General features: G+C 42.8%; 1 protein-coding gene across 1 annotated transcript in view; it reads left to right on the top strand.

Moving 5' to 3' along the window:
- ercc5 (excision repair cross-complementation group 5) overlaps nt 1–16,320 on the top strand; it is a 119,266-nt gene that overhangs the window by 29,484 nt on the left and 73,462 nt on the right. Inside the window, exons 4-6 of the mRNA XM_078221430.1 lie at nt 3,747–3,842; nt 7,169–7,273; nt 11,453–11,547. Of these exons, the coding sequence (XP_078077556.1) occupies nt 3,747–3,842; nt 7,169–7,273; nt 11,453–11,547 (296 nt within the window). The remainder of the gene's footprint in view (nt 1–3,746; nt 3,843–7,168; nt 7,274–11,452; nt 11,548–16,320) is intronic.

The following is a 16,320-nucleotide window of genomic DNA, read 5'->3' as shown; positions in this document are numbered from 1 at the left end:
AGCTATCTTAAAACTAATAGAATTATAATCACTGGTCCCAAAGTGATCCCTCACTCTCACTTCTGTCACCTGCCCTTCCTTATTTCCCAACAGGAGGTCAAGTTTTGCCCCCTCTCTAGTTGGGCCATCCATATACTGAATGAGAAATTCCTCCTGAATACACTCAACAAATTTCTCTCCATCCAGTCCTCTAATACTATGGCTGTCCCAGTCAATGTTGGGAAAGTTAAAATCTCCTACTATTTACCACTCTATTTTTCTTGGAGCTATCTGTAATCTCCTTACATATTTGCTCCTCAATTTCCCACTGACTATTTGGGGGCCTATAGTACAGCCCTATCAAAGTGATTTCCATGGGTTTAACTTTTTCAGTTCTAGTCATAATCATGTGTGGGTCTGGGATGAGTACCAACACGTGCAATAATTAGCATTGCTACAGATCTGTTAGAATGAATTATTAATAATGCTTGCAACTCAGCACTTAATTATTTTCCCCCTCCCCTGCCCAAACCCATCCTGTTAGTCATTTGGCACTAGAGCATTTATTATGTAACTGTTCTGCATAACTGGTTGGAACATTCACTCTTGTTAACAAGCAGATTCCATTAGCAGTGAGTACAAGGACAGAATCTGGCCGACAGCAGTAGGTGGAAACAGTGCAAACCCCGGCCAAAACTCTACCAGAACGGAGATCTCCGTTGGCCTCGGGCAGGATTTTACAATCTGGCCCAAACGAGGCCGTAAAATCCCAATTTCCCCCATGTCTGGCAGCACAGATTTGTGACTTTCTTTAGGATGTTTTCAAACATTAGTTTGTTTCTTACCTTACACACTGATACTAGTAAAAAATCAATGTAAACATTTTGATCATCAGTAGATTAGATGATAGCATTCACTGATACAAATTTCAATTCATTTGTTTTTTCAATTTGAAAAAATAAATCAGCATTATATAAAAAATACTAATTATTGTGACATAGCCTTGCTGGTATTGTATTAATATTTTCTTGCTGCATTTTACATAGGCATTTTTCACTGTGTGTTGCAACAGAGTTAGAGCTGGAATTTAAGTGAAATTAAGTGAACAAGCATGTCATTTTTAAATCTGCTCATATGTCCTTGTGTCAAATTGTACTTTTTAACTAATTACTGCTTTTTGCTAATTTTGTCCTCTTGAAGGCATTTATCTCCTTGTGAAATAATACCAGGCCTCTTTTAAGTGTCTTTGTCCAATTGGCCTTTATTAATGTATAAGTTTGAGGGTGCGTGTGAGCAGGTTATTAAAGCATACGAAGGATTGTGGCACTGCCCATTTCTGTTCTCATCCGTTAGCCTCACATACATACAGTATTCAAAGGAAAAGCCTAAGAGAAAAGTAACTAATACTTATCACACTGTTTAAAAATTCAGTTACACTTGAATGGACTGCCCTAAGTTTGTTTTTGCTACAAGAGCAAAGTACTTTGGATGTTGGAAATCTAAAATAAAGACAGAGGCCGCGATTTAATGGCCCTGTTGATCGTGGGCGCAAATCTTCTAATGGCCAGTCAATCTCACGAGCGGCCAGAAATGGGATTTGTGCCAGCGAGGACTCAGTTTGCAATCTGCCCCGTCCCCACTGGTGCTGTGATCAGTAATGCACCCTTCAACATGTGTGGAGAGGAGGGGGGCCTTTTTATTTAAGTCGGAAATTGGGGCCATTTAAATATGGAATCCCAATCTCAGGATTCCTGGCCTTGCCTTGCCTACATCTTTAGGCCCCTCCAGCTGACAGTGTGAATCATACTTCCCCTTTTAAAATGGAAAGGGTGTTGTTCAATATGGCAAGAAAAGCTGGCTGTGAAGTCTACAAGCTTCACCTGTGCTAACGCTACATTTTTGGGAAGATTTCACCCATAAAATGCTGTAAAGAAAAATAATGCTATACATGCTTAGCACATCTGGCAGTATTTGTGAAAAGAGAAACAGAATTAACATTTCACATCTGTGATCTGTGGAACATCAACCTGAAAAACTGGGCATAATTCTCCCAAAACGTTTCTAAATGTGGTCTCTGGCAGAAAACTTGGTGCAAATCCCACCAGATCTCAATCCACCCACACTTAGAAACTTCTTTGGAGGTGGGGATGATTTATGCCATTAAAGAGATGTGTGGGCCCAAAGATGCCGGCAAGACTGGCTCCTCAGTGAGATGGAGTTGATCTCAAAGTAAAGTGACAGCCCCCCTTCGATCCGCACCAGCATTGGGTCTGCGGGGCATCAGGCCATGTTATCGGTCCCTGTGATGCAACGAAAGCTAGAAAGTGAGTAGAAAATGTGCTGCAACTGGTCAATCTGCCAGAGATGCAGCCGGGCTTTTCTCACCCTGTTACAGTAGGACCCGCCGCGGGAGATTTGGCAGCCCGGTCAAAAGCCTGTTGACTTTTGGCAGGACTGAATAATTCCAATGTCTGGCAGGATTGGAAAATCCTGCCCACAGAATATTGGAGGAGACGTTAAACTGAGTTTCCATCTACTTGCTGTGGTGCGTAAAATATCTTGCTGCATATTTCAAAGAAGAGCAAGTGAGGTTTCCTGTTTCCATAATGAATATTTGATTCTTTACCCAACACCACGAAAAACACACAACACCGGCCAGTCCTCTCATTACTGTTTGTGCAACTCTGCTGAGCACAAATTAACCATCATGTATGCCTCTTGTGACCTCAGTTCATAAGAAATGAATCAACTATAAAGCGTTTTAGGATATCTGGGAATGTGAAAGACATTTTCTTCAAGTTCCTCTTCTACATTAAATATCAGCATTTCTCTCTTAAACGCCCAATCCACCAGTTTAATTCGTGGTCTGAACAAAATTGATGCATTTGTGCAAACACTTTTAAGTTCTTTTAACAGCCATTTTGCTCTCGTCAGGGAATACTTAGACACCACTCTCCACATGATTACCACTGGCATTATATCAGAAACAGTTACTAGACTTGTTTTCTTAAATCGTTTCCAAATATTTTATTAAAGTGTTTTTTTTTCATTTTGCATCAGGTATCCTTTTTTCAGGAAGACCAGCAATTAGTGGCAAGTTATCAGCTCATTTGGAACTTGGGTTGAGACAGACCTCTTCCTTGTAAATAGCAGGCAGAAAGGAAATTTTTGATTTGATCAGTCTAGGCTGGATTCAAACTCTAATCCCAAAACTGAAAATATCTGAATCTTGCCATTGAATGATGTAATTGCATATTGAAAGGTAAAGGATTGTGCTTTAGTCATTGCAAGTTTATGGAATGATGTTACATTAATTGTAATCACCCGTACCAGTTAAGTTAGTTTTATAAAAAAAACATCCCAAAGAATACAGCAGCTTGCCTTTAATGTTGAAAAATGTTCTAAGACATTTCAGTGAGGCAGGAGGAACATGGACACTGAGCCAAAAAAAGTGAGATTAAGAGATATGACCAAAGTTTGATTAAAGAGGTAGAATGTGAGGAGGAGAACGTGGTGAAGGAGTTAAGGAAGGAAATTCCTCGGAGTGGCACTTGGTCTCTGAAGGCATTTGGGGCCAAGAAAAGAGATGAGAGCCCAAGTCAGAGGAAAAGAGAGTGGAGGGGTGGGGTTTGTTGATGTGTTGCATAAACAGAATACCTTATGGAAATATGAATGTACTGGAAAGTATGTTGCACCTTCTAAACCCATATATATATAAATTATGAATCTTAATTAATCTTGAATTTTTCTCTCCTGTCTTATTCCAGGTATTGCATCAGTCGTCCACAGTACAAGACTTCATGTGGAATTTCCTCTTTAGTTTCATGCTGGAATTATTTATTCAGTACCTGTGGAACAGGAAGGTGTGGCTACTCTATTTTTTTCTCCCAGTGTGGAACATCACTATCACTTCTCTTAATTTAAAGGCCCATTTTATTTGTTTTCTGTGTAGCTTTCAGCCACAGTGGCAATTTCTATCAGAGTATCTTAACACACAGTATTTCATGTAATACTAGAATTATATTTTCTTTTGTGGTAGAATGAGCACTAAGACCTTTGATCTATTTGTACCTGGCACATTATAGAAAAGTGAAACTTTATTGGTACAAAAGAGAACTTCATTATGCAGTAAGGAGACCTGGGTTCACAGTTACTACCTGCTGCACCATAAATTTTACATAAAAATCACTAGGTTGAGAAGAAAAGGAATAGCGGGCAAGACAGGGAATTCCTGCCAGAATTAAATGGGCATTTTGCTGGGTTGCTAAATTTTACATCCTGCCTGCAACAAAAAATCCTGGCCGGAAAGCTAACATTTAAGACATTTAATCACACCTGGGAGAAGCTACAGGTGAACATTGACAATAACTTGTATTTATATAACGCCTTTATTATAGCAGAACGTCTCAAGCTGCTTAGCATTAGCCATGTCAAATATTGCTATGGAGTTAAGGAAGGAGCTATCATGACAGATGCTTGGTGGTAATGTGGGTTTCAAGGAGCATCTTAAAGTGGAGGGTAGAGAGGTGGAACGACTTAGGGAGGAAATTTCAGAGCTTGGGGCCAAGGCAGCTGAAAGCACGGCTACCAGTGATGGGACAATTTAAATTGGGGGTGTACAAGAGACCAGAACTGGAGAAGCACCAAGAATTTGTTAATTTGTGGGGTTGGAGGAAGTTACAGAGATAGGGACGATCAAGGAGGGATCGGAAAACAAGGATGAAGATATCAAAATTGAGTTATTGTTGGAATAGGAGCCAATCTATTTGATTTGATTTGAGTTATTATTGTCACATGTATTAACATACAGTGAAAAGTATTGTTACTTGCGCGCTATACAGAGCATACCGTTCATAGAGAAGGAAACGAGAGAGTGCAGAATGTAGTGTTACAGTCATAGCTAGGGTGTAGAGAAAGATCAACTTAATGCAAGATAAGTCCATTCAAAAGTCTGACAGCAGCAGGGAAGAAGCTGTTCTTGAGTCGGTCGGTATGTGACCTCAGACTTTTGTATCTTTTTCCCGATGGAAAAAGGTGGAAGAATGTCCGGGGTGCGTGGGGTCCTTAATTATGCTGGCTGCTTTACCGAGGCAGTGGGAAGTGTAGACAGAGTTAATGGATGGGTAAGAAGACTTGTTGAGAGTTAAGATTTAAACAAGAATTCTGAAAGAGTATAAGTTTATACAGGGTGGAAGGTGAACTTGCTGGCCAGGAGAGCATTGGAATTGTCAAATCCAGAGGTAACAAAGGCACAGCTGAGACTCTCTGCAAGCATATGAGCCAAGGCAGGATAGTGTTGGGTGATGTTTTGGAGGTATCTTCACAGTCTTGGTGATGGAACACATGTGTGATTGGAAGTATATCTCTTGATCAACAGCTTCCATTGTCATACTATTGGAGGAAATATGTTAAGCATTAAATGCTGGATAAATGACAAGTATGACGTGAGTCAGTGGAGTGATCAAAAAAACTCAGTAGTGTGATAAAGCTAAATGTCATCAGCTTGTAGGGAGAAACAGTCAAAGAAAAGGGTTTGGAAGAAAAAAAATACGCTGGGATTAGGTGGAGGATGGGAGATGATTAAATTGTGACAAAAGGAAACAACAGTGAGAAAAATAAAGTATGTATCTGTGTAAATAAATACAGCAGAATAGAAAGGAGCATGAAAATTTTTTTGAATGGCAGTCAATGTTCCATGATACAAGAGTATGGTTGGGAAAAAAAGTCATGATGTGGAGATGCCGGCGTTGGACTGGGGTAAACACAGTAAGAAGTTTAACAACACCAGGTTAAAGTCCAACAGGTTTATTTGGTAGTAAAAGCCACACAAGCTTTCGGAGCTCTAAGCCCCTTCTTCAGGTGAGTGGAAATTCTGTTCACAAACAGAGCATATAAAGACACAAACTCAATTTACATGAATAATGGTTGGAATGTGAATACTTACAACTAATCAAGTCTTTAAGAAACAAAAGAACATGAGTGGAGAGAGCATCAAGACAGGCTAAAAAGATGTGTATTGTCTCCAGACAAGACAGCCAGTGAAACTCTGCAGGTCCACGCAACTGTGGGGGTTACAAATAGTGTGACATGAACTCAATATCCCGGTTGAAAAACCGGAAAAAAAGGACAGGTGACATCCTGTGTCCGCAGGGGAATTCCTATTGCAAGTATTGGCCCACGGCCCTGCTGTGCTGGTGTACCCATTCTATTTTAGTAACACGTGCTGTCTGAGAGGAAATGGAGGCAGTAATAAGGATCTACGGTTGTTAAAGTCAATGTCAGTACCTAGTAAAAAGATAAAATGCTGTTCTCCAAGCTTGTGTGAGCTTATTGGAGCAGTGTAGGAGGCAAAGGTCAGAGAGTCCAATGGGATGGAGAAATAAAGTGGTAGCTCAAGGTCACTTTGCGAATGGAATGGAGGGGTTAGTAAAACAATCCCACCGTTGACATTGGTTCTCCGCAATGTAAACGACATCATACTGTGAGCAGTGAATGCAATTCACGAGATTGGAAGTTTAAGTAAATTGCTGTCTCACAAGGAAAGATGTTGAGACCCTGCACAATGGTATGCAGAAGGTAAAGGCATATTTTTCAACCACTAAACACATCACCCCCTCTCTTCCCCTTTAAGCATTCCAAGATGACTGTTTCCTCTGTGATCTCCTAGTCCATTAATCTCCACCCTAACTCTTGCTCTCCTACCCCAGCACATCTCTATGCAAACTCGGGAGATGTCACAATTTTCTTAAATGTCCTCTCTCCTACCTTCCTCTTCAAGAGTGGCATTCTCAAGGGTGTAGGATGCACAGGAAAAACAAAATGGGTGTAGGGAGGAAATTCATCACTGGAGAATTCTTAATGGACAGTTTCATAATCTCAATACATTTGCGATTTCCTGTTTCATTCCAACATGGCAAATTATGATTTTATAAAATTGAAAGCAGAAATGGACCAGATATGCATATTTGTTTTAAAAAAGGTAGATCATACTATTTCCTAGTAATGATCATCCTTTGAGAATAGTACAAGCCAATATCCAACAACATGTCTAGCTGCTTTACTATAGAAATGAAGTCTACTTTGTTGCTGGTTAAAAACATCATGTTCCAAAAGGATAGACAATCGTGATCTCTAAACAGGCTGTTGCTGTTTAAGAAGGTGTAAAGATTTATTGTGATGTTTTCCACAGTCTTCCGCCAATTACCCAGGAGGAAGCTTTACATATCTTGGGTTTCCACCAACCCTATGAAGACATTAGATTTGGACCCTTTACTGGAAATGCAACACTTATGAGGTAAGCCATCAGAAAGCTGATCAGAACTTTATTATATTATCATTGTAGCAAAAAAAATGTCTTTTTATGATTCACTGCATGACAATTTTTCATTAAATGTTTTACTGGTTCCGCTCCTCATCGGCTATACTATAGTTATTTTTTTATGGCACTCCCAAGTGGCAAAGCAGAAAGATGATCCAGCTGTCATTAATTCTAACCTTCAACAACCAGTTCTTCATCCAGACACACGGAACAGCCATGGGGACCAAATGCACACCTCAATATGCCAACGCCTTCATGCACAGGTTCGAACAAGACCTCTTTACCTCACAGGACCTTCAACCAATGCTATACACTAGATACATCGATGACATTTTCTTCCTTTGGACTCATGGTGAACAATCAAAGAAGCAACTCTATGATGACATCAACAAGTTCCACCCCACCATCAGACTCGCCATGGACTACTCTCCGGAATCGGTTGTATTCTTGGACACACGCATCTCCAGCAAGGACGGTCACCTCAGCACTTCACTGTACCGCAAGCCCACGGATAACCTCACAATGTTCCACTTCTCCAGCTTCCACCCTAAACACGTTAAAGAAGCCATCCCCTATGGACAAGCCCTCCATATACACAGGATCTGCTCAGATGAGGAGGATCGCAACAGACACCTCCAGACGCTGAAAGATGCCCCCATAAGAACAGGATATGGCACTCAACTCATCAATCGACAGTTCCGACGCGCCACAGCGAAAAACCGCACCGACCTCCTCAGAAGACAAACACGGGACATGGCGGACAGAGTACCCTTCGTCGTCCAGTACTTCCCCAGAGCGGAGAAGCTACAACATCTTCTCAGGAGCCTTCAACATGTCATTGATGAAGACGAACATCTCGCCAAGGCTATTTGCACACCCCCACTTCTTGCTTTCAAACAACCGCACAACCTCAAAAAGGCCATTGTCTGCAGCAAACTACCCAGCCTCCAGGAGAACAGTGACCACGACACCACACAACCCTGCCTCAGCAACCTCTGCAAGACGTGCCAGATCATTGACATGGATGCCATCATCTCACGTGAGAACACCATCCACCAGGTACACGGTACATACGCTTGCAACTCGGCCAACGTTGTCTACCTGATACGCTGCAGGAAAGGATGTCCCGAGGCATGATACATTGGGGTGACCATGCAGACGCTACAACAACGGATGAATAAACACCGCTCGACAATCACCAGGCAAGAGTGTTCTCTTCCTGTTGGGGAACACTTCAGCGGTCACGGGCATTCGGCCTCTGATCTTCGGGTAAGTGTTCTCCAAGGCGGCCTTCACGACATACGACAGCGCAGAGTCGCTGAGCAGATACTGATAGCCAAGTTCCGCACACATGAGGATGGCCTCAACCGGGATCTTGGGTTCATGTCACACTATCTGTAACCCCCATGACTTGCCTGGGCTTGCAAAATCTCACTAACTGTCCTGGCTGGAGACAATGCACACCTCTTTAACCTGTGCTTAACCCTCTCTCCACTCACATTGTCTGTACCTTTAAGACTTGATTACCTGTAAAGACTCGCATTCCAACCCTTATTTTGTAAATTGAGTTTGTCTTTATATGCCCTGTTTGTGAACTGAAATCCCACTCACCTGACGAAGGAGCAGCGAGCGCTCCGAAAGCTGGTGGCTTTTGCTACCAAATAAACCTGTTGGACTTTAACCTGGTGTTGTGAGACTTCTTACTGTTTTTTCCCCCAGTCCAACGCCGGCATCTCCACATCATTAATTCTAAGATCAAGCCTATCTGACTGATAACTGCACTATTCATATTAAATGTTTTTCCATTTTTTTTAACGCAGTAGTGTTGTTTCTGCCCTAATGACAGTTTGCTCAGTATTCACATTCATCAGCTTGAAAAAGGTGGTCATTACCTTGCTTCAATATTTAGAAACATGAAACAGTTGTTAAAAACCTTAAGTGAACACACATAGGTACTCAGGTCCATGTAAATTGATGCATGAACAGATCTGAATTCTAAACATACCCCTTACAAGAAACATGGTATACACCTATTTCTTAAAGGCACAGTATCATCACAGTACTAGATCTTGTGGTGGCAATCGTCTAACCTGAGATGATAATTTGTGCCTTGGTGATCAACTCTATATTAAGCATTGCCTGGTGTGGCTGACGAACTCAACTCTGAACAAAGAACAATACAGCACAGGAACAGGCCCTTCGGCCTCCAAGTCTGCGCCGCTCATGTGCCCACTAGACCATTCCTTTGTATCCCTCTATTCCCAGTCTGTTCATGTGGCTATCTAGATAAGTCTTAAACGATCCCAGCGTGTCCGCCTCAATCGCCTTGCTTGGCAGTGCATTCCAGGCCCCCACCACTCTCTGTGTAAAATACATCCCCCTGACATCTGTGTTGAACCTTGCCCCCCTCACCTTGACCCCTTGTGTTCGTCACCTCCGACCTGGGAAAAAGCTTACCACTGTTCACCCTATCTATGCTCTTTATAATTTTATACACCTCTATTAGGTCACCCCTCATCCTCCGTCTTTCCAGGGAGAACAACCCCAGTTTACCCAATCTCTCCTCATAGCTAAGACCCTCCATACCAGGCAACGTCCTGGTAAACCTTCTCTGTACTCTTTCCAAAGCCTCCACATCCTTCTGGTACTGTGGTGACCAGAACTGGACGCAGTATTTTAAATGTGGCCTAACCATCGTTCTATACAGCTGCAACATCATATGCCAACTTTTATATTCTATGCCCCGTCCAATAAAGACAAGCATGCCATATGCCTTCTTCACCACCCTCGCCACCTGTGCTGCCACCTTTAAGGATCTGTGGACTTGTACACCCAGGTCCCTCTGTGTGTCTATACTCCTGATGGTTCTGCCATTTATTGTATAGCTCCCCCTTACATTAGATCTACTAATGGCAGTGCAATCTCTTCCAAATATGCTGCAAAGGAAGACAGAGGGCGGAGAAGGTGCACAATTTTCTGGCATCTCTTTTCTCTGGGCCCTCTTCTCAGCCCAAAGCTTTTCGTATCTGCTTGCCTCTTCCAAGCCTCCAGCGGTCAGCAACAGTCTCTGAATTGGTATGGTCAATATTACAAGAATATCCTGATCTTCATACCTCGCTTGCAGTTATCCTTGTAGCAAAGGTAAGGATGCCCAGGAGGTCATGACCTAGTGGCCAAGTCGTTATATTAAAGGTCTTTGGATATATGGCCTCCGTGATCTGATTAACGTGGCCAAGTCAGTGTGGTTCCACACAGATCAGGGTGCCCCCAGCACAGGAACTGAATGGCTCTTGCCACCACCCACACACCCCCCCACCCTCCCATGTAAGTCTTAGGACCCCCCCGAGAAGGATCGGGAGCTCTTCCTCTGCCCACAACATAAGCAATGGAGTTCTTCCTCCCTCAGCACCACCTTTGCAGTCGAGGAGGCACTCTTTCCCCACCCACACAGGCATCAGCATCTCCCAACAATCATTAGGGGAACCCCTCCCATGGCACTGCCTTTTGACACAGATTGGCACAACGCATTTCCCAATTCTCTCTGATGGTGAATATGGGCTGAAAATTGCCCCCTTTTGTTTTGTATTATGTTTACAGGTGATGTAAATTAGGTAATTTAATTGGGTCATTTTGATGATTGAACTTTAAAATTAATTTCCAGTTATAAGAAATAAGTGTATATTCAACCCCCTTCACAATACCCGAACTGTTCATTCATTTAATTCATGGTGATTTTAACTTGCTCAGCACAAATTGGTTGCTGGTTTTCTTCATATAAAAATCATTGTATTCAAGAATTATTTAAGATGTTTTTCAGAGCTGTGATAACATATTGTGTAAATGCAAATATATTTACTAATTCCAAGGAATTTCCTTATCTAATAAATGCTGTGGCAGAATAGTTGTGATTGGAGAAAATGTGTTATGAGAACCACAAAAGGTGCATAACAAAAATTTTGATTTGCTGTGTTGGAATGTGCCCTGTAGCAAAGGTACATATGAAAAAAGACCATTGCAATCCATCTGGCCACTTCCAGATAAATATTTACACCGTGCCTTTAGTCTAAAAATCCTCAGACCAAAATTAAACCAAATTAATTTAGATTTAAATGATTACTAAAATTTTACTTTTCCTTTTTCTTTGTCTTTTCACAGATGGTTCAGGCAGCTTAATGAGCATTTTCACGTGAGAGGCTGTTCCTATGTTCTGTACAAACCCCATGGGAAAAATCGAACAGCTGGAGAAACTGGTACATGAAATGCATTGTTGCTTTATTAAAATATTCATGAATCCAATAATGACTGCATGAAGCTTACTGAAGTTTTAAAATGTGTATATGCTTGCATTGTGCAACATCTATAGAATTGCGTCCGATAGGAAAATAAACGATCAATTTTTCATCAAAAGAAGGGATATTGATCTTGCAAATGGAATATTTTTCACGTTTACTACCTTATGTGAATCTGTGATCAAGCATAGTATGGGATGGATGTGGATATGATGAGAGAAAAATAGAAAACAACGAAACAATGGGGATAGAGGTTACAATCTAAAATTGATTAACTTAATGCTTAGTCCAGAAGACTGTGAAATGCCCAGTCAGAAGTGGGGTATTGTTCCTTGAACTAACATTGAACTTCATGGGAACACTGCTGGGAACTCGGGTTCATGTGTGTGAACTAAACGGATGTTCTGTAAACTGGTCACCCAACCTGCATTGGTCTCCACAATATTGAGGAGGGCACAGTGTGAGCATCAAATACAATATATTAAATTGAAAGAAGTACTAGTAAATCACAGTTTCACTTGGAAGGAGTGTTTGGGGCCTTGGAAGTGAGAAGGGAGGAGTTAAAAGGGCAAGTGTGCAGCCCCTGAACTTGCATGAAAAGGTTCCGTAGTAAGTGGAGCAGTCGCTGGGGATAATTGAAGACTAGTCACGAAAGAAAATTGTCCCATTGGAATGCTGAAAGGGGTGGGGAATATTTCTTTGGCATCTTGCTGGATGTGGTGCAGAAATGGCAGAAGATGATGAGTTGAATGCAAAGGCTGGTGGGATGTAAGGTGAAGATGAGGGGAACACTATCATAATTCGGGCATTGTGGGGAAGGGATGAGAGCCAATGTGCATGAAATAAATCCGATGCAGTTAAGGACATTGCCATCCATAGTGGGGGGAATTCTCAGCTGAGGAAAAAGAATGATCAATTAGAAACGCTAATACAGAAAATGGCATCATGGGAACAGATGTGACTGAGAAAGTGGGAGAATGAAATGGACTTCTTACAGAAAGCAAGGTATGAGCAAGTATCGTGAAGGTAGCTCTGGAAATCAGTGAGCTAATAGTGAACTTTGGACACTAGCCTTTCCACAAAAATGGAAACAGAGTCGAGGAAAGGAAGGGCAGATTGAGAGATGGACCTTGTGATGGCAAGAGTAGGGTGAAAATTGGAAACAAAATTATGATAATGTTTTCCAGTTCAGGGTGAAAGCAGGAAACAACACTAATAAAGTCCTCAATGTACCAGAAAAGAAGGTAAAGGAGAGGTCTTGAGAAGGATTGGAACATATAGAGCGCGGTTTTCCTGCCCCACTATGCTGTTCGAGTAGCACAGCAGGGCAGGAAATTTAAGCAGGAGGCCAAAAACGGAAATCATGATGAGCATCTGGCCATGTGCGATCTTCCTGGGCCATTTTTCTAACATAATCGCCTCATGCTGGGGAACGGCGTGAGGCTGATTACAATATTCATTCCCTCATTTCAATCTATTTAGTGAGCCCAGGATGGTATTATCCAGGCTCACTTATGTTTTCGACCCAGCTGGTGGAGGTCCACACCAGTGGGATTCAAGTATGGTCCCTAGCAAAGGGGACCAGGCGCAATGGCCCCACTGGTGGGACCGGAGACATTTGAGGCCCCCCTGGGAGGTCGGGAGCAGGGGTGCAGTGCCCCTTGGGCAATGCCAACCTGGCACTGCCAGCCTAGTACACTGGCAGTGCCCACCAAGCACTGGGTAGTGCCAAGGGGGTGGGACCTGAGGGGGCAGGACCTCACAGGGGGCAGGACCAGATGGGGCGGAGCCAGATGGGAGGAGGTAGGAGGGGAGGGAAGAGGAGAATACTGCACGGGTGATGGGGCTGGCAATCGGAGGCTGTGGCTGGCCATCAGGAGGTCGGCCATCACAGTGGGGTGGTGGGGGAGGGGTGTGGTGCTGTCTGGAGGGAGGGGGGGTTCGGAGCTGATGTCCAGAATGGGGGGACATGTCAACCGATCTCCCAGTATACTGGCCTCTGTGTTGCACAGAGTGCCGTAAATTAATTTAACTAAGCTCACCCAAAAAACTGAGCATCAAGCCATTGTTTCCAAGATTATCATTGACCCTATCTCCTCTGGAAACCTTCATGCAAGTGCTTCCAAGCTCATCGTCCCATTGGTCACTTAGAATATTTGGGGGAAATCGTGCCCAGAATGTTCCACATATCCCATAAAAGGGCCGTTGTAGCTAAAACCCATGCAGCTTCCCACAATGAGACATTTCATTTGGAGAAAGCCAGTGGAATTAAATGGTTGTTCAATGTGGGAACAAGTGCAGCATGTGGAGGGAGTTGTGACGGATGGAGGCTGGTTGGGCCTCCATTCAAGGAAGAAGCAGGGAATCCTTAAATTGTAATGGTGTAGAAAATGTTTATGTCCATGGTGAAAAGCAGTCGGTTAGGGTCAGGAAACTGGAAACTGTTAAAAGTGACCAAGGGCATCGGAAGCGTCATGGATGCAAGTGAGAAGAGATGAGATAAGGGGGAAATAAGCAAGACAAAATGAGATAAAACCAGTTCAGTGGAGCAGGAACAGACTGAAACAAATGGTCTACCAAGGCAGTCGTGTTTGTTGAACTTTGAAGGGAGGTAGAAGCAGGCTTTTAATTATTGGGGACGATAAGCTTGGAAGCACTTGCGGGAAGATTTCCAGAGGAGATAGAGTCAATGACGATCTTGGAAACAATGGCTTGATGTTCAGTGGTGGGGGTCATGGTCCAGAAGGAGGTAGGAGGAAGAGAGTTGGCATTTAACCTCCACTAGATGGAAGTCAGTATACCAAACAGTCAGCAGGTATGATGACAGTTTTAGGGTTGGACCCAAGAGAACAGAGTGCTGCAAGTTCAGAGGGAGCTAGGTTAACGTGAGTGAGGGAGGCAGAGAAATTTGGATGGTCGATCTCATGGCAGTGATTTTCAGTTAAAAGTGGAGGGAGAATTCTGAAGGCGGGTACAAGGGTCCTTGAGATCTCAGTGCCTGACTGAGGACTAAGGTTTGATCGGATTTCTGGTGCAGAGCTGCATAATTTATGCAAATCCTCATTTTAATGTATTTTACCTATCATTAGCGGGTCTGGACTGAAGTCTCCGGCTCACTAGAATCCCCCCCCCCCTACCCCAACCCCCTGCCAGGAGTGTTTCACTCCAGCAGGGTTAACAATAGCTCTCCACTTGTGGGGAGGGGTCTCGGGGCTGGCCGGCGATCGGCAGGCCGGCAGTGCTGCCGGCGCTGATAGATCGGCGCATACGCAGTGACCTGCTCAGTGCTATGCTGCCGGCCTCTCTGGCGGGATAGCCCTGCCCACTGATTTTTAATGAGATTCTCGCTAGTGCACTCTACAGTGTACAGTGTGTGGAAGATTTATTTTGAAAATCCCGCTGAATAAACCAGCGGGATTTACTCCAGTTTTTACGCAAATTCAACACTTGAAATTTTTTTGTAAGAATCGCCCCTTAGATTTATATTCCAGATTTTTTTTTAATTGATTTTAAATTCCACCAGCTGGGATCATGGGATTTGAACCCATTGTTGACCCTCAAACTAGGGTGTCAACTGACCATGACGGACAAGGAGACACTCACGAGATATTCATACAAAACTCTCTTTGTTATTGTTTAAAAACACTTGATAAACACTAAATTGTTCTATTTTCACTTAAATCACTTGTTAAACTACTTGTTATCTGTTTAAAACATCAGATAGACACTGAACTGCCCTTTACTTCACTTGTTAGAGTACTGACTATTTGTTAGATATAATGAATCACAAGATTCAGCTTAATTAATACCCGTGGCAAGGTGAGATGATTAGGCTTCCTTCAATGGATCATCATCTTCTCTGAGTCCTGAACTCAGGACAGTCTTCTTTTGTAATGATTGATCTCGCTGAGCCTGCTAACTTCTCAGTTTTATCCAGTTTCTTCCAGCATTGAGAAAGTTATTTTGCGAGATATACAGATGACCTGTTTCCTCAATGCTAGCTTGCAAAAACAACACACATCTGCTGGCCTTGCTCTCTTTATCTGTTTTTGTCTAGCATTTTTTAAGCAACCGCAGCAATTTCATGTTGAGTACATCTTATCACACGTGCTTGCAAAAACAAGCTGTTTCACAGACCTTGTAGTGTGTAAGGTTGGCTACTTTCCCCATCATGCTTTACACAAGTTTAGCTGTTAGCAATCGGCTACAAAAAGCTTTAGATCTGGCTATACCATGCCCTAGGGCATTAACCTGGGCCTCTGGATTACTAGTTGAGTGACATTACCATTACACAACATTCTCCCTGTTTTCGATCCTTTCTCGCTTCCACTGACGTAAAGTCACTCACATTTCCAACCTATCCTTGTTCAGATGAGGGGTCATCGACCTGACACGTCAACTCTATTTCTCTTTCCACAAATGCTGCATGATTTGATGAGTATTTCCAGCATCTTGTTTATATTTCAGACTTCCAGCATCTACGATATTTTGCTTTTGTAAATTTTTTTATGTTCTTGCACTGCACGTAGAAAATTCACAGCTATACCAGTATCCTGCTTTCAATACCAGCTGCCTTTGTGTTGAGCTTCACTGGAACCTTGCAGCAGGCCAAGGACAGACATATGGGCATGGGAGCAGGATCTCATTTTCCGGCTAGGCACATTACAGCCTTCCGGTCTCAACATCAACTTCAGATGATTAGCTCTACCCACCTCGACCCCTTTGTTTTCATTT

Source organism: Mustelus asterias, chromosome 10 (assembly GCF_964213995.1).
Source record: "Mustelus asterias chromosome 10, sMusAst1.hap1.1, whole genome shotgun sequence".
Classification (NCBI taxonomy): domain Eukaryota; kingdom Metazoa; phylum Chordata; class Chondrichthyes; order Carcharhiniformes; family Triakidae; genus Mustelus; species Mustelus asterias.
Note: the sequence above shows the minus strand (reverse complement) of the source record. Positions and strands in the feature narration are given on the sequence as shown.